The 18856-nt window shown below is 41.7% G+C and overlaps 1 protein-coding gene and 1 non-coding gene across 4 annotated transcripts in view; both read left to right on the forward strand.

Moving 5' to 3' along the window:
- Positions 1-1099: 1099 nt before the first annotated feature.
- Positions 1100-18856, forward strand: part of IARS1 (isoleucyl-tRNA synthetase 1) — a 94402-nt gene continuing 76645 nt past the window's right edge. For 2 of the 3 annotated variants that reach the window (XM_056501329.1, XM_056501328.1), the window contains exons 1-7: positions 1100-1156; positions 2785-2874; positions 5102-5221; positions 5727-5883; positions 6336-6455; positions 9232-9314; positions 16694-16811. In XM_056501329.1, coding sequence (XP_056357304.1) covers positions 5103-5221; positions 5727-5883; positions 6336-6455; positions 9232-9314; positions 16694-16811 — 597 coding nt within the window. In that variant the 5' untranslated portion in view covers positions 1100-1156; positions 2785-2874; position 5102. Of the gene's footprint in view, positions 1157-2784; positions 2875-3404; positions 4125-5101; positions 5222-5726; positions 5884-6335; positions 6456-9231; positions 9315-16693; positions 16812-18856 lie in introns of those variants that run through there. The other variant, XM_056501330.1, reaches the window with a different exon arrangement.
- LOC130258526 (small nucleolar RNA SNORA84) lies at positions 3368-3500 on the forward strand. Its single transcript, XR_008841518.1, has one exon. It is a non-coding gene; the product is annotated as a small nucleolar RNA SNORA84 (small nucleolar RNA).

An 18856-nucleotide genomic window follows, 5' to 3' on the forward strand; every position in this document is an offset into this window, starting at 1 on the left:
AGTTTGGTGCAGACTGAGTCTGCATTTCTTTTAGCTGTTCTAGAAGGATGTAAGACATTTTGTGTAGAAAGGAGTCTTGTGCTACTTTGTGCAGGCAAGGATTCCAGTTAATGTGCTTCCCTTCACATCTGGATTATCTCTAATCCACTCACTGACACTGCCCTGCACAGACCAGTGAATTCATCCTGTACCCAGTCCTGCAAATTAAAATCTGAAGCTTTTATTGGAACCATTACTGGCACCTACATCTCTATTAGTAAATAAGTTTTTAGAGTAATTTTAAATCATTATCTGGAGGCAGCCGAACTATTTGTGCCATTATTGCCCTGGCATTCATTCCCCACGCTCTGGTCAGGGTTCAGGTGTGCAGCCCGGGAAGAGCATCCCTCACTCACCTTCTTGGCTCACTTTTTCTCTGTCTAGAGCCTTTTCACAGCTGTTTGCAGCACTGCAAAACTGGAGGAAATGTTTTTTTAATGTATCATGAAATGTTTTGTAATTTCTCAGTGGTTGCCAGACACCAATAATATTTTTTCAAGCACTTGTTCCCTTTGACATGGGGTAACCCATCTACAAGTTTGTGTGGGGTTTGTTTATTTATTTATTTATTTATTTATTTATTTATTGAATCAGATGAGGGACTTCTGTTGTAGTTACAGCCTTAAGAATTGGTATCTTGAGTATTTAAGAGTATCCCTTTGATGCCTTTAATGGAGGTAAGGTCGCGCTCCCGAGAAGAATTTGGTAGAGGCCCTTGGTACGCAGTTACTGGGAGAAGCCCAGTGGGGTTAGAGCCGGATGGGTTATCCAGGGCACCCAGCACAGCTCCTGCCGGGTCTGGGCTCGGGGCCCGCGGCTGAAGCCTGTCCCCGGCCCACGGATGGGGCTCATGTCACCGCGGTGCCCTCAGGAATTCTCCCCGCGGCCGTGAGGGGAACTCCCGGCCCCGCCCCTGCCCCGCCCAACCGAGGGCAGAGTATCCCGAGCTGCCTCGCGCCGCCGTGAGGCACCGCCCAGGGGAGCTCGCACCCAATGGGCTTCCGCCTTACAAAGCCGCATCGTGCGGCCGCAGAGAGGCGCGCGCTGATTGGCCGTGGCGCCGGCGGCGTTTCCGGCCATGCTGCGCCGGGCGCGATTGCATCATGGCGGGACGGAGGTGAGCGGGGCGGGCTCGGCCCGGGCCGGACCCTCGCCCCTCGCTGCCCCCTCACGGCCCTGCCGCCGGGGCTGGCTCATGCGGGGCGGGGCGAGGCGGCTCCAGCGGCTTGGCGGGGCAGCCGGTGCTGGGCGGCACCTTGGGGGTGTCCCGGGAGAGCGGCGGCCCGTGGCCCGCAGGTGCCTGTGCTGTCCCGGTGTCAGCGGGCTCCGGCCGGGCTGGCAGCTCCCCGGCCGCGTTTGGGTTGTCAGCTCCTGTTTTCTGTGTACAGCGTCACGGTCATGTGCGTGTTTTACTCGTGGGTGCTGTACAGATTCTTTGCTTTTTTGCAATTTAGGGGTTACTTATAGCAGATACTTATTAAAGGTTAGCCAAATGCCTTATTGCAGGGCTTAATACTTAGCAAGTCCTGGTTTCACTAGTTGTTTGTATAAAGAATTTAAGGTCCCTTACAAGGTGTAGTACGTCTTAAGCATTCCCTTCAGCATCCTTTTATTGGGGGGTTTGATGAATGCACCCTTTTTACTGCTGCAGCTGCGGTGACTTTGATATCTTCAGCAAACCTTGGCTTCCACACCCCAGGAGCCTTTTGAGAACTGCAGAAAGCGTTTTTATTCGGTGTGGTGGTGACGTGCTTAGAAAGCAGCTGTCAGGTAGTAGAATTTAGTTGTCACATAAAAGCAGTGTTCAGTAACTCAGCTGACACTGGTTTCTGAGTCTTATTAAAAAGGCATAATTCAAAGTTATTTCAAGATAACCTAGATTTTTTTCACAAGGATATGTTACATTTTTAATCGAGGTAATATGGTGACAGCAAAAATTTCTTAAGCCATCACAAGATACAGTGTAAAACTGGGCTCTCACATAGCATGAAGTTTTTGTGTCTAAAGACAGCATTAATTGATGAGTGTGCTTGTTGCTTTAACAATATTTTAATTGGCTTTTCAATATTAAAAGAAAAACCTTGCAGGGGGACAGCTGGGCTAGTCTTGCAGTTTTATTCCTTGTATAAGACACTAGCACATGATTTTCAGAAGCAACATTTGTTCTGTATTTCATCATTCTGTTCCCACCCATCCTTCCTTTTGTTTTAAACTTGGTTGTTTCCATGTCTTCTAGAACTGGAGAATTTTGATTATCAGGTGAACAGTTTAGACAGATGTTACCCCAGAACAGTACCTAAAAAGGCAGAAATGGGGTGCCAGGTGTGGAGCCTTGTTTGACTTTGGAGAAGGCAGCTGTAGGTAGAGAAAGGAGGCTCCTTGTCTTTGGAGAGAGCTTTGGTCTCTTTTACAGAATAGTTTGTGGGAGAAGGTGACTGGAACAAGAATAAGAGACTGATCATAAACCTTTGGAAATCAGAAACCTTTTTTGCACCTTTAGTTCATCCTGTGTCTTTATACTTACAGTTTTTCATCAACAAAATTATTAATATCTTGAAATCCACTTTGTTTTAATCATATGTCTGACATGTGGAAAGTGCAACAATATTTCTCAAGTATGGGTTTGCTTCATTCATAGTGGTGTTTTAATTGAATTTTTATTGACTTTTTAAACAAAATTAATACTTTAAAAAGCACACATGAACTTGCTTTTGTGGTTTTAATGCATCTTTTTTTTTCTTGTAGATAAGAAGCTCAGCTTAAGTCTCAGACTGCTCTAATACAATCTCCAAACTTTGATACCTTTGCTAGTGAATGTTGCTATCCTCTAGAAAAGTGAGTGCACTTAATAAAAACTTAATTTGTGGTGCATTGTCTTAAAGTCTAACACTTCTTGTCAGCAGAAAAGAAATAGAGAACCCTGCTTGTGTTTACTGATGTCTGTAAATGTGAAGTGTTATCTGAAAATGTGGTTTTGTTAGATGTGTTTGCATAATTTCTGTAATATGGTTTGTGATGTTCTTGTTCAGTCTGTGTTCAAAGTGATGAAGTTATCCTTGATTTAAAATACCTAGACTGCTAAGCTTTTTTTCTGTACTGTATAGATATTCATACCTCTGTCTATTAAATTATTGTTAGATCTTTGCTTTTTTTTCTCAGCTGAGGTTGAGCCATGGTGAGATTTTCAAGGTTCTTTTGCCTTTTAAGTCAGTCTGTAACCTGGAAAAAATAACCAGTAGCAATGGTTGCATATTAATCCCCAACAGTATTTTCCCCCCTGCTTCTCATGCAATAAACCTGTGCTGTTGCTGAGTGTGGATGGATTTGTGCCCTGTGGTTACTGGACACTGCTGTGCCCGTGCAGTGCTTCAGTTGGAGGATGGGCCCACAGTGACTCTGTGATTTATGCAGGGAGTCTGTGATCCATGAGCAGCCTCCACAGCCCGGTCACAGGCACACCCCAAAGCCCAGCCTGCCTCTGCTTTGTTCAGGTGCACACACAGCTGGCCAGCCTCCAAACTCTTGCCAGTTACCACTAATTTGGGAGGGCTGAACCTGAGCTGAGTGGAACATACAAATCCTTAAACCTCAGGTCAGTGGGCTTGTGGGAGATAAAAGCTTTAAGGCTGAATTCTTTCATCATTTCCATTGTCTCTGTGATCAAATCACTGAGAAAAGACCCAGCCTGATCAGTGCTTTTCCTACAAGTTGTGTGTAGAGTAACTCACTGTGCTCAGGCTAGTTATTAACTTTCTAAAACACATCCAGGCCATATCCATGTATTTCTTGTCAGCCCCTGATTTCCCCTTCAAATGCTCTGTTGCCTGTGCACCAGGTTGTGAGATTCTCAATTATAATAATATGATAATGATAAAAGATAATTTGGCTTTATTAGTGGAGAGAATGATTTGTCATGAATAAAAAAGTGGTAAATTGGTAGAATTGTAGCACATTTTTTGTAGGGATTCAATCCTTGAGCTGGCAATTTTTGTGGTGGTCTGGGTTCCATTTAAGCAAATGTTTTGGAACTTCAGCTGTAACTGGAAGGATTGTCTTCATGCATTTGCCTTTGTTGCTGCTTTATGGTTAGTATTTACAAACCTGAGTAAATCACCAGACTCAGGCTTTGTGCTGTTACTTGTAATTCTCTAGTGCTGAGTGAAGCTCAAGGCTATAGTATCTACTTCTGGTTCCTGTGCTCAGAACCAGCAGCACTGAAGTGAGAGGTGGAAGAACCCTTTTATTCTGTAATATCATCTATTACAACCTTCATAACCAATTTTCTCCTGTTAAGAGAGCTGCTGTCTTAAAACATCCTTATTCCCCAGAGCTTTGTTTAGTCCTTGCCATGGCATTTTATTGAAATCTGACCCCTTTCTATCTCATAGCAGGTCTGGAACCAGGCAACTGTTGTGTGTTCCTAATTATGCTGAGAATTCCTCTTCCCTGTTGCTTGTACAGCATGGAAGTGGCCTGTTTGGGCTTAGTTTTCATGTACTTAAAAAACTCACGTTCATCTTTGCAGTGTTTTTCAACTGTGCTCTCTGCAGTTTGGCTGCTTTTTGGGGCATCTGAGATTGCTGGCATATCCTGATAGAAAATGCTCTTTTAAATATCTGAACAGTGAGAATAAATATACAGTGAAAACGAGCCCCTTTTTCAGTAGTTTGAAGTGAAACTCTGTGGTACAAACTGGTGCTGAAGGGTCAGTTGAACTTGGAAGCTTTTCCCGAGGAAAAAACCCTGAACCTCTAACCAAAAAATAATTTATCCTTTGACTGTTTTCTCTGGGAAACAGAAATAAAAACATGATAAAGAAGGGAACAATCATAGCTGAATGAATGGAGAATCCTTTTCCTGTTCCAAAACTTTGGTGCCAGTCATTCAAAATTAACCATTTTTTAGAATGGAGTGCTTGCTTCTATACCTGCAATGAATCAAGCTCTTTGGAAAACTGAGTTTTGGATTGGTAATACAGATTTGAAAGATGTATTTGTGGAGTTATTTTTTCTCACTTCTGTACAATGTGTATTTTTCTCTTCCTTGATCCTTGTTGGGAAAGAATGGTTCAACAAGTCCCAGAAAACATAAATTTTCCAAATGAGGAGGAGAAGATACTGACGCTCTGGAAAAATCTTAATTGTTTCAAGGAATGCCTGAAGCAATCAAAGAATAGACCTAGGTAAGACTCTGTTAAAAGCTGTGTGTGCCACTGTGTGTGGCAGTTCAGGGTTGGCTTGGCTGTAATTACTCTTTGTTTTTCCTTGGTTCTGTAAACAGCAGCTGCTCCCTTTTCCAACAGCAGGCCTGGCTCATGCTGCTGTCCCTTTATATTTCACTTGGTGAAGAATCAGCAGTGTTCAAACAGTTGTAATTAACTTGTACTTTCCTGTCTGGTGGGTTTGTAAGAGAAATGGGGAGGTAAGCAAAGAACTCTTCCCATTGTGGAGCTGTGGAGCACTGTGGGGCGTTCCATGGGCATCCTGGTAGAACTGGCAGTGGCAGGAACTGAACAAGTCAGAGTGTTCCCTTCAGTCCCGCTGCCAGCGTGGCACCTGTGCTGACTGACCATGGAAGAGGAAGGAATGGGTATTTTCCTGGTGAAACACAAGTAGTAAAATAGAGCCACCCTGTCTGGAAGGCTGCTGCTCAGGCTTTGCTTTAATGAGGAATGTTTTGTGTTGTAGGTTTAACTTCTACGACGGCCCTCCCTTTGCCACGGGGCTCCCCCACTATGGCCACATTCTTGCAGGGACCATCAAGGACATCGTGACCAGATTTGCTCATCAGAGTGGTTTTCATGTTGACAGAAGGTTTGGCTGGGATTGCCATGGCTTACCTGTGGTATGTGCCATGAATTTGCCTGCAGATACTTCTGTTGGTTTCTCTTCCCTATTGTTCCCTGCTTATAATTTTTCTGTTGCTTTTATACCTGGCACTGTTGTTAAAAGAGAACTGGAAGTTCTTGTCCAGTGTTTCTGTGGCTGTTGTGTGTGGGTGAGTTCAGGAGCTTCCTACTGATCACCTGCACTCTCTTCATTGCTGTGAACCTGCATTTATTTGGTACATTTTTCAGAAACCTTTTTTTTTGTTCATTTTTTTAAAGAAACAGTCATGCCAGGGTGAGCCTTTGAAATCCCTGCCTAGTTCAGGTGCAGCTCTCATAGAAATCTCAAAAGGTTAAAGGAGGCCCCCTGAGCCTCATTAGAATGTATAGGACACAAAAAACTATCCAGGGAAATCCTGAAAGCTTTTGATAATGTGATGTTTTGTTTGGTTGTTTCCCATGCTCCCAGGAATATGAGATTGACAAGACTTTGGGCATTAAAGGGCCAGAGGATGTGGCAAAGATGGGAATTGAAGCTTACAACAAAGAGTGCAGAGGGATTGTCATGAGATATGCCAAGGAGTGGGAGGTGAGTGAAGGCTCAGTCCATGTTCTTCTGAGCATTTCTAAATCTGTTTGTGCAGAAGTGTTTCAGGTGGGCTGAACTTCATCCTTTTATCTGATGGTGTGCATAAATCTCATGTCTTTAAGATCCTGTGTTTCTCCCCTGTGATTCTGAAAGGGGGACATAAAGAGCACTCTTGTGGCTCAGAACAGACTGCTGTGGTGTCAAGAGAAGGTTACTTGCAGGTTAACTGGAGCTCAAAGTGTCTAATGAGCTACACTGAACAAATAATAAATATATTGAGCATTGTATCTTTCTTCATGTCTTCTCTTCTATAGAAAATTGAAAGATCTGTCTTTGGTTTTCAAATGGAGGCCTTAAAGAAAATTAACATCAACCTCACTGCTTTTCTGCTCCTCCTTCCCCACAGTGTTTTCATTGCCAGAGTGCAGGGCAGCAGCTTGTATTTTTGGAAGAACAGAAATTCTCACATCTGGTTTTGTCACAAGAGGTGTGGTTAAACCCTCAGTCTTCCCAGAGAATAATGGTGTCAACTTTGCATCCCAGGAGTACAGGGAAAGTGTTGGTGTGTGCAATTTTGAAGAATGGCAGTTCTCTAAAATGATTTCCAAGAAAGCTTTATCTTAACAATAATTTTTTTCCTAGGCAGAACTGTCCTAATTGTTTTAATTTTTTCTCATGTGAAAGCTCTTCTACTTCATCACACTCATGCATGTTTCTAGTCCTGCTGTATTTCTTTTCATGGAAATAGCAGTTTCTTACTTCAGTATCACTTGCTCTTGCCCTTGGGAGCATTTTGAAGTTATGGCCAGTGTCTGAAGAAACCAGAGCTGCCTCAGAGTAATTGTAGCCTAAACATCAGTGAGTGGCTGGATGAAAAGCAAACAGTTTATTTTTTTCGGATTACACTCTGAAATGTTGTATTTTAAGCCCATCATTGATAATTCTTGGTTGCTTTTTGAAGTGAAAATAGCAAGATTCATTCTGGTTTGTTGTGTGGTTTAACCCCAGCTGGCAGCCAAGTACCAATGAGTGGAGATAAAGAGTTTAATTGAAACAAAATAAATATTATAATGATACTAATTATATTAAGAATAGTAAAAGAGGAGAGAGAGGGAGGAATAAAAGCCAGGAAAACCAAGTGTTGCCCAGCCTTGCTGCTGAGTGATGCCCAGCCTGTGTCTGCCCAGTGATTCACAGCTCCTGGCCAAGTCCCCCCAGTTTCTCTGCTGGGCACCATGTCCTGTGCTATGGAATGTCCCTTTGGCCAGTTGGGATCAGCTGTCCTGGCTGTTCTCCCATCCAGCTCCTTGTGCAGCCTGGGAAACAGAACTCCTTGCTTAGGGCAAGCATTACTCAGCAGCCCCTAAGCCAGCAGTGGGTTAACAACATTATTCCCATCCTAAATCCAGAACACAGCACTGTACCAGCTATGAAGAAGAAAACTAACTCTATCCCAGCCAAACCTGGAACATTTGTGGTTCATTTTCCATACCTTTTAACTTGCAGTGCTTCAGCAGCTGGTGTTCTTGCAGTGCTGGGCAGTCCAAGCACTCCATCTTTTGGATGGTGAATGGATTTTTTTATTTTGTTTTGTTCATAAACTTGTGCATGTATGTTTGTATTTTAGATGATAAATAAAAATAATGATATTTGTTTAAATATCTTTTGACTTGTAATAAATTCAAATATTTTGGAATAGTGTTAGGAGAGGAATTGCCAATATTCCTGTTAGACAAAGTGTTTATTTTCTGCCTGGAGTGTTTAGCAAATATTTGAGCCTTATGAAAAAATAAAAAGATGGTTCCTTGGATATATAAGATCTTACAATGCTGAGACCAAACATAATGGTGGGTCCTTGTGCTAATCAGTCCTAGGCTATGGATCTTATTAGTGGAATGTCAGAATAACCTAAAGGTCAGGATGGAAACTGATCCATGTCAGGATCTCAGGTGTTGTATGAACATGCAGAGGTGAGAGAAGGAATGTGTTTTGTGTTCACTTTGCTGGTTTGACATTCAGCATGGGCTGTGTGTAAGAGTGTCAGGACAGGTGTCCCTGGCTTGGCTGTCTGCAGAGCTGGGGTTTGGATGGCTGTGAAATCCCACTTGGCCCAGTGAATCCCACAGCTGGCTCATTCCCATTAGTGCCTGGATGTGACCATGATCTGTCCTGAGACAAGGGCTGGCACCTGTCACTCCTGTGGCTTTGCAGCGCTCTCATGGCTCTGGGAAGTCAGAGAAGGCAGTTGGCCCTGGAATAGTTTGGTAACTTGTCATGTATCAATTTCTTTCTGCATTTCTTTGTCTTCAAATTACATCATGTTTTCATGTCACTGAAAGCTGATAGACTGAGTCTTCTGGGTTTTCACTGTCTCTGCAACAAGTAGTCTTAAAAATAGAAGTGAGACCACTCTAATGAAAAGCGATTTTCAGGCATTTGAACCTTGGCTGAACCTTGAGTGTCCACCATTTCTATTTGATGAATGATCCAAGTGATCAAACATTTTTACTGTGTTGGACACATTTGCCTGTTGTGTGACCTTGGTTGTCAATAACCATGTTCGTTGCTTCATTCCTTCCTTATTTTTGCCTGTTTGAATACACTATTTGGAACTACTGTCAGGTTAAAATATTTTGCAGATGTATTTCATTGAGATGGGACAAAGACTGCACTTAAAAACCTAGCTGATTTTTATTTTACAGAATAAATAGTGGTAATGTATTGTGATGATGCATTGTTAAGATGCCTTTCAATCTCTGTTTTTGTGTCTTAACAGTTCAGTGTTACCAGATTAGGACGCTGGATTGACTTTGAAAATGACTATAAAACTCTTTACCCTGAGTTCATGGAGTCTGTGTGGTAAGTGAACATGCACTGTTTATGGATTTGAAATGTGACAGAGGCCTCACTCATTGGAAACATGTGTTGGTCCATGTATCACTACAATTGTTATGAAAATGCAAAGGCAGAGTAATTAAAGTGATGTAAAATCTCTTGATGTGCAAGTGATGGAATTACAAAGTGCACCAACACTGCCTTTAGGGAGCCCTGAAATCCTACTGCTCCATGTCAACTTCAAAGCAGTTCTGAAAATCTATTAATATATTCCTTGGTTGGTTTAAGAAATTACATTCTATCTCTTTATTCTTGATGTTCTTCACACTGTCAGCTGTAAATGGGCAAATTGTCCAGGCTCAGTTTAGCTCCAAACCTCTTCTTCAAGCCTGAATTTAGAGGCTGTGAATCTGTGAATCTTTTTCTTGGCAGCACAACTTGACAACTGTCTTGGACTCCTGGTGCAGAGCTTAATAAAGTTTGGCTGTTTTGGCAATGTATTCAGGGTGCCTCTTGGGTTTTCAGAATACAAAACAATCTTACAGGTTATGGAAAATCAGATTGGTTTAACACAGGGAAGAAATGGCAACTGTGAGTCCTTTGGGTGATAGAATGATAAAGTGAGTTGCAGGGAGAGGTTTAGCAAAGTATATATTGACAAAAAGCCATTGAAAAGCAAATTATCTGCATAACAAAGTATTATTGAATATTTGGTAATATTAGCTTATGATTAGCTTTAATTTTGTAGTTATTTTAATAAAGTTATGGAAATGGATTGACTGACCTTGTAGATGTCCCTGAAGCCACTGCAGAGGGCTGAAGTGCCAGTGAGATTTCAGTGAGCATTGGGAAGATGGTGGGAAGGCAGCAGATGTTTTAACTGGCTCAGCTGAAGAAACCCTGCATAATTATAAAGCCAAAACTGACAAGAAACCTTCATTTTGTAAATGACAAAAATACTTAGTGGCACCTCAAATCCTGTTTAACTGGCAGCTTAAAAACCAAACCTGCCTTGAGCTGGCTGCAGGGTCCCTCTCACCAGCCCAGGCTTTTTTTTGGTGGTTTGTTTCTCCCACCACCTCTTTAAAAGGCAGTTTCTGGTCTTTCACCTGGGTTACAGATACCACCTCCTCTAATGATGCAAACTCTAAATTATATTGGATCTGAAAACTCAGATTTCAGGAAGTAGGTAGGCAGACAGCCTCTTAATTTTGTACTTTTTTTGCTTCCTGATACTGTTAAGTTTCTGTTAAATCATGCAATGAAAGCACATTTTAAAAGTTGGGTTGTTTTTTTTTGAAAGTCTCCTAGAACTGTCTCAGGCTGAAGGAGATAATGCTTAAAGAGAGCCCTGTCACTGCAGTTAAAGTGATGCTTTTGGCAGAGTAAAAATTTTAGCAAAATTTCCTAAAAATTAAATAAATTGGATGGTTACTCAGACAATCATCAGACCCACAAGGTGTTACTGAAGTTCCTTTCCATGTCCTTTAGGAGTGATCATTTGAGCTGTGGGTTCTAGCAGCTTCTCTCACAATTGATTTTTTCTGAGCTCCTTTTGAAATTCTTTAAAAAAGTTTAAAGTTTAATGTCCAGCTATGTACAAAAGAGAAACTTTGCAGCTTAATTTCTGTATTGACTGCCCTGGAGACCATATTGGCCTGTCCAGTGGTTTTACCTTGTTCTGTCTGTGGGAGTACAATGCTGCTTTTAGGCCCAGAAAAAAAACCTGGCTATGAAAATGGCAGTGGGCATGGCAGCTGAAGGTTTTGTGGTTACAATATGGTAAGGAGTTTGTTTTTAGTCATATAATCAGCTAAACCAGTCTGTTTAGGTTTGTTTTTTCCTGATCTGTAGCTCTTCCTGCAGCTCTGGAGTGGCCTCAACTGGAATTTCTTTGTGGCATGTGATGTTTTATTATTTTTTTCTGTTGAGTTCAGTGAGAAAATCTAATACTTGTGATAAATGTTTTCAGTGGTGGCTGATTTGATCCAAATTATTTAGATTTGAAGTATTTAGGACTCAGATACCAAATACATCTGTTGTACAGTATCTCTATAGAACAATATTGGTAAGCTCAGAATGCTAGAGTGCATTTATTTTTCATCTTTATAATTTTTCTAGTGGAAATGACTACTTTGTTGGCATTTTGATGCTATGTCATATGATGACTGACTAAACTGAATTTTCAGCCTGCTAAATTTTGACTTTGAACAAAACATTAATTGGTAGAATTTTTCAGGGGAGGATTGAAAGTTGGTATCAGTAAGAGGTGATACTGCACTGGTTTTGCATGTTAAGATCCAGTCAACTCTGCACATATTAAATAGCTTAAATAGAACTTTAAAGTTCTAATTCTGTACAATTTGTCCTGCAGCCATTTAAAAGTGCCCTTCACTGGAAAAGTGCAATGAGAGTGATGTTCTTGAGCTGGCATAGCACAGACATGAAATATGTTCTTGCCTTTTTTTGTACAGTCACAAGACACATCCAGTGAAATGGAGAGGAGTTTGATGGGAGCTTAAACTTCTTACTGAGATGGTCTGAAAGAAACCTTTGGGAGTTGGAATAACTCTAAATGATTGTCTTCAGTGCTGGCTTGTTGCACAGGTGTGGGCTGGGTGTGAGTTTATTGAGGGGCAGCTCTGCCTGGGCTCTGGGGAAGCAGGATGGGATCAGGGGATGGCTCTGCTGTTCCCAGGGGGATGCCAGGGCTTGGTCTCTCCTGCTGCTCCTCTGAAGGGTGGCTTGAGCAGATTCCTGTCACCATCTAGTGCCCAAATGAGCAACTGCGGGCTGAGCCTGCTAGAGACGGTCCTGAGCTCCCCTTGGTGGCAGAGCTCTGGGAGGAGGTGCCAGGGAGAGCTGGGCTCACACCTGACCTGCCCTGAGACAGGCCCTGCACTCAGCACTAAACCACATGAGCTCAGAACAACAGAGCTTTGAACAGAAATTCTCCTAATAGATTTCTAGAGATAGAAGTAGAAATCACTGTTGCATTCTGTGTATTCCATGACTAATGATCCTCTATAGAGATACTGGTGATAAGAAATGTGGTTTGCCCATTTTTCTATGAGCTACCTGTATTTTTCCCCCTCATTCTTGTATTTCTTTTGTGCATTAAGTTCTCTAGTCCCCTGGTTGTTAGCTTCTGACCATTCCAGTCCTTATTGTATCTTCTTACCTGTATTGTGGAGGAGGAATACACTGCACTCCTGTGAATGATATTTGGGATAAGTCTAGCATCACTTTTAGATACTCAGATTTTCTGTTATACAGGTATTTTGCATTTCTGGCTTGATCCAGAATCTCTCAACAAACACAGTTCTGAAGATTACAGCTTGGAGGGTGGACCTGGAACAGGATGATCTCTGTATGCCAGGATTTAAAAACTTTCAGTGGTAGTTGAACGTAGAAATTGACAATTTCTGTACTCAACAATTCCTAGGCCCTGGAACAAAGAAACACTTCTCCTGACTTGCTTAAGGAGCTGACTTTCCAAGATGTTATTCTAAAGATAGGTTGTGTTTGTTGTTGGAATTCATGTTCCACTTAGGTTTATGCTTTTTTGATTCACATCCAGTGCTTTTTGAGTACTTTTTTTTTGTCCCTAAGCATCTGTTTTTGATTGTTGCTTGCATTTTGATTTCTTCTTGTTTTTCAAGTGTTGTCCATGGAGTTGTAGGAAAACCTTTTCCTCAGAAGCTCTGCTTCCCATGGTGCTGTTAGGATGCAGTGTTTGCTGAACTTCTAATTGACAGGGCTTCTTACATAGCATGGTGTTTGTGCCTGGATTTGTTTGGGAGGTCTGCAGAAGCTATAAAACTGTCCTTTTGGTATGTACTGATGTGAGGTGACACAGCAATCATTTTGTCCATTTACCTAAAGTACTATGGATATGTTGAAATCATAGACCTCTGGATCCTGCTGTCCTAATGCCCACAGGACTGTTTACAGTTCCTGCTGTTTGTTCTTTAAAGAAAACAAAAGGGGGGAAAGCACTTTATATATGTTTGAAAAGAAATCTCAGTGTTAGTTATGAGTCAGTTCTCTGGAAAGGTTGGAATTCTGAAACCCTTAGATACTGATCATTGCAAACAGAGCCCCATGATCCCTCAAAGGAATGGCATTAAGAACTTGGGAAGCTCCAAGATGAAATCCTCTTTGATGTGAACTGGATGTGCGTGTTTGATGAGTGCAGCTTGCTTTTCATAGAGATGTTGGATTCTGTGTGGGATGCCAGGGGTTTTGGGTGTGCTGCACTGACTGATCCAGGATCTTCTGGAAGCAAAAGCTCCCTTTGCAGGAGTTTGATGATATCCATGTGGTGCTTGTGTGCTGTGTGTGTGACTTGGATGAACAAATGTTGCAGGAGGGTTCTGGTTTTTTGGGAGTTCTGGGGAGAGCAAGGCTTTGTTATTGACTGGGCTCAAACCTCATGGCACTTCAGGAACAACAATTCTTATCACTTTGGAAGTTAAACTTTCCTTGCACCTTTAGGGACCAGATACTCTTATCAAGAAGAAGCTGAAATATGCACCTTGAATTTCACCTTTTCCCAAACTGCATTTTTCCTCAGTAAAAGTCTGAGTGCTGCTCCCACAACCAAGAGGATGCAATTAAATTTATTTATGTTTGAGGAGAAATGTAGCAGATTTAGAGGTACAAGATTTGATTTCTCACTTCTGTGAGTACATGTTTTGTTTGTCACTAGAAAGGAGCTCTGTGGTTTCCTTAGTTTATCTTTTTTTTAGAAAGCACTGCATTTTCAAATTTGGCTTACAAACCTGAGTCTCCTTTCTTTCAAAGTGTCAACATTTTTCAAACATTAGGGTTAAACCACGTTTTGTGAGATTATTGCCTAAAATACTGTGATGACTTTTTAATCAAAACACGATCTCCACCTGTAAATGACTTTTACTGTTAGAACCATCTCATCTTTGGCAGATGCTGTGTTTCAGGTGGGCACTGCTGCAGGGAGCTCTTGGGGAATCACCTCTGCATCTCTGCTGGTCACACACCAGCAGCTCCCAGCAGCTTCTGTTAAGGAAACCATTGTAGGTTCTTTTTAAGGTGAAGAAGGAGCTTGTGCAGTGGTAGTGAGGGCTATGGCATCAAACAGCAGTGTTGACTCAGTGATAATTCTGTTTATTCTGCTGTGTGAGGGGCCAGGCTGTGACAAGCTCCAAATGAGTGCTGGCTGTGGCCTGTGAGGAGCTCAGGGGACAGATGTGGTCTGAAGCCATCCCTTGTCTCTGTGCACAGCTGGAGCCAGGGGTGTGCAATGGGATGGGATTGCCACAGGAGGGAGATGCTGGCCTGGATTGGGAGCTTGGCAGCTCCATGTAGTGCTCACCTTGGCTGAGCAGCTCCTTGAGTTTACAGTTATATTTACAGCTGAATTCAGTATTCAGTGTTTCTCTGAGTAGTTTTTGTGTGCTGTTAGTAGGCAGTGTTCTATAGAAAGTAAAGTGGAGCCTTTTTCTATAGGTGTTTTAGTTACTGCTTTTGAAAGGCAAATAGACTACCTTCAGTAGGAATGCTGTCACTTGTCACAGGCTGCATTCATTATGCTCTGAGGGGGTAAGCATACATTTAAAGTTATTTTAACTCCCACAAAAACTTGTGCAGTTAGCCAGCTCAAATTTACATGCTGAAAGTTGGTAAAACTATGTTCAGGGATCATTTTTATAGAAGACTGATCTAGATTTATACAAGTCTAAGTTGGTAAACTTAAAATATCCACTGTAAAATAGTCACTCACTGCCGTGTTTCAGATTTGGGTTGGGGGTCAGGCAGCCACATCTTGCCTGTGGGTGACATTTCTTGGTTGAACAAGGTTTCTTTGGAGTTGTGTGTAAGGTAAGGCACCTTTGGAGGAGTGCACAGCTCTGAGAGACTCCTGGGTTTGATTCCTCAGTACAGAACTTGATGCTACTGAGTGTATGAGAGACTTTTTCCATCTCAGACTTTGTATTATATAATTTTTCTGATCTTAGTGACCACACATTGGAGAGTTTTGGATTTTTACTGGAGGCCCATGGATGAATCTGAGTGGACAGTGACATTCTGTATTTTCTCCAGGTGCCTAATCTACAGTGTAATAATTATTCTGATTAAGGCACCACAGGACTTCCATGTCAGCAAGCCAGGGCATATCTTTTAATATTCTTACTTTGGGCCACAGATAAAATCAGTACAGTAGTCTACTTTTGTTTTTTGTTGAAGGTGATAATTTCAAGCATAAAAGACAAGAGACTGACTGAAATACAGGTCCAGATTCTCAAGCACAAAATGACAGCCTGCAGAAAAAAGTGCTGCTTGCCAGGATTGGGTTGGTTGCTTAGCAATGAGCTATTTATCTGCAAAGGGACCCAGAAAAGGGATCAGGATGGTTTGAAAACATAGTTTGAATAAAGGAGCTTTTCAAGTCAGCAGAGTTTAACAGTTTTTGTGTGAAATTCCCAATGCTGAGGCTCTGCAGCAGCTCTGATTTGGGAGTTGAAGTTGGCAGGATTATTTAAGGCTTGGCCTCTCCTGCCTCACAGCCTGCAGGTTGTGCCACTGAGTGTGCAAGTCAGCAAGACATGAGAGGTTGATAAATGTTGATGATCCTTGAGGAAGCCCTGCAGTGTTCAGGGTTTGTCCATGAGTTGTTGTGTGAAATGTTTCTCTTCCATTCATTTTGAGCATTGACTCAATCTGTCACCTGTAGTATTAAGTGCTGTCTTGATTATTTCAAGAAACCATAAGGATCCAGCTATGCTAAAAGCTGTATTGATGATTTCCTAAGCAGAGTTAGACCTTGGTGTGAGAATGTGATCTTGGAGAGGATCTGAGTTCAAAGGAGATACTAAATTGTGGCACCATAAGACTGAATTTGTGATTTTTTTCATGATTAACTGTTCTCTTCTGTGGAAAGTGCTCTCAGATTATCAGGATTTACTTGGCCTGGCTTGCAGGTGGCTCTGACCCATATCTGTGTCTGCTGTAGCACTGGTTGCTGCAGCAGAAACTTAAGATCATGTGAGAAGTGAGCAGCCGTGTCACTACAGCTCTTCTCTAAATTATGACTGATGTCAGCCTTGTTAATTGTTCAGATTTCAGGTGATCTTTGTGTTCAGGAAATCTGAGAAGGTGTTTTGATGGACTAGAAATCCATATTGCTGATTAATCTCTGTGCATGGAATACCAAACTGCTAGAACCACCTAAGCTAACAATCTGCCAGAAATGCAGTTGCAATCAATTATCTCTTTGCCTTTTATTGTCTTTAGTTTATGGTGGATTTAAAAAAAAAAAAAACGTAATTCAGAAAGAAACTCCAGATAGAACAGAACCCCCATTTTGCAGTTTATTTATTAAATATGAAACACCAAGTCATTCCTTGTTCCTTGTGTACTTCCAGGTGGGTTTTCAAGCAGCTCTATGACAAAGGACTGGTGTATAGAGGGGTTAAGGTCATGCCTTTTTCAACTGCATGCAACACCCCCCTGTCCAACTTTGAGTCCCATCAGAACTACAAGGTAAGTTGCAATTGGATTTCTATATTTTCTTCTGTTTGGATTTGAAAAGCTTTTTGCTTGGTGGTACCTAAACATGTCATTGCATTCCAAATTGTAAAAATCTAGGTAAATGGGTTAATTTTCATCATATTTTGCTGTATTTGTTTGGATCACTTGATCCACACTTTGTTTTATTGTGGTAAATTCCTCCCTCTCTGGACTCCCAAGGTTTTATTGCAGTGGTGGATTTTTATGCTGAATTTTCAGAGGAGTGAGCTGCAAGTGTCCCTGTCTGTGCACATCTGAAAAGAAGAGGGTCTTTGGCAGGGTTTGAATCTTCTGTGAGGACATTCATAAGGGATATCAAAGAGATTGTAGCTGTAGGATAATGGTTCTTTTAAGAATCATTAATTTAAATTGGGAAACACCAAAAAATTATTTTATTTATATAGTGGAGGGTTTACTGTGGTTTATAAAATGTTCCTTTAAAAGTGAGTGACAGATAAAGCAAGAGAAGCTTCTCACTTGCAACAAACTCACGTTCATGTATATGAAAGTAGAACTTGTGTCCCAGTTTTCCAAATTCCACATTAGTTTGTAGATGGAGGTTTTGTATCCTTTCCAATCCTGACCCAGGCCTTCATATCCTTCTATTGTAAATCTTTCACTTGCATTGTGAGAACAGAGAGTTAGCACAGATTGTACATCTGGTCTCTACATCTTGCCTAAAAAAGGCCAGTTTTCTGGCCAAGAATAGTGTTTTTAAAACAAATGTTTAAATAGATTTGGAGTACAATGCAGCCCACAGATAGCAGAGAGATACCAGGGCTTTCAGTATTGCTGAGGGGTATTTTCAGTGAAGAAAAAATGGTTTGTGATTTATGGAAGAGAGATTTGCAAAGAGATCTTTGTGACTGTCTGACAGTTGACATAATTGCTTTTCTTGTCCTTATTGACTGACATTTCTCACAGGCTCAGATAAATGAGCTTTCTTTAGAACAAAGATTATTTTGGAGGGTTTGTGTGTATGTGTATCTATATTTTCTTTTTCTGTAAAGCCAAAGCTCTTTTCTTTTCTTAATTTTCTTAATGAAATATTTAGATATTTAGATGCTGTTTCTTACTCTAGAACCAGAGGTGTGAGTGGGTGGGATGCTGCTGTATCACTCCATGCAAAAATTATCTTTCTCATCTTCTAGAAATGGTGTTTGGAAGTTGTGGGTCTGTGAGCTGACAGAATTTATTCCTGGTGGGCACAGTCATTTATTGGTGTGAGGCAGCTGTTGCCTTTCTTACAGTGGAAAAGCAGCAGGGAAGCCTTTGGCTGCTGTTTATTGATCCTCTGAGAATTGGCACACACATCAGGAGCAATAGGACACGAGAAGCATGTTCAGAACCAGAGCTGGGTGTCCAGTGCACACCTGAGCTAACAATGCCAGCAGCTGCTGTTGCATTAAACTGAAGAAGCAGTGTCTGCAGGTGAAGTTGTAACAGCTGAAACACTACACAGTGCCATTACCTGCCAGCCTGGCAGTTGTTTTTATGCTTTGCCAGTTGTTTTTATGTGCTTGGTGAGCTCAGTGCTTCAGAAAGCAAAGTGAGGAGCCTGCAGTGCTGCCTTGCACTCGGTACAGACAGAACCGAGAGCTCCATCTCTGCCTGGTATTGAGCACAGGCCATGGGTTATGTAATATTTATGTTTTACTGTTGACTGCACCAGATGTTCACAGAAAATTCCCTCTGGAGCAGCCCTCAGCTCAGCCATAAATAGCTGCCTGTCCCATGATGCCATTAAGTGTTCCATGATGCTGGGTGGAAAGCAGAGCGCCTCGCACGAGACCACAGGACTATTTCTGGGCTTAGGGCTGGTGTGCATGGCACCCTCCGAGCTGGCATGCAGGATTTCCTTGTGAAAATTTCACATTTGCAGGATTAGACTTGCTTTTACAAGCAGCTTTTCATCACATGTGAAATGTGAAGTGACTGAATAGGGTTGTACTTGGCTGAAAGAAAATCTTGTTTTCAGGGGATTTTTTGGACTCATTTGAAGGTGAAGTTTTATAGAA

This window comes from Oenanthe melanoleuca, chromosome 12, assembly GCF_029582105.1.
Source record: "Oenanthe melanoleuca isolate GR-GAL-2019-014 chromosome 12, OMel1.0, whole genome shotgun sequence".
Classification (NCBI taxonomy): domain Eukaryota; kingdom Metazoa; phylum Chordata; class Aves; order Passeriformes; family Muscicapidae; genus Oenanthe; species Oenanthe melanoleuca.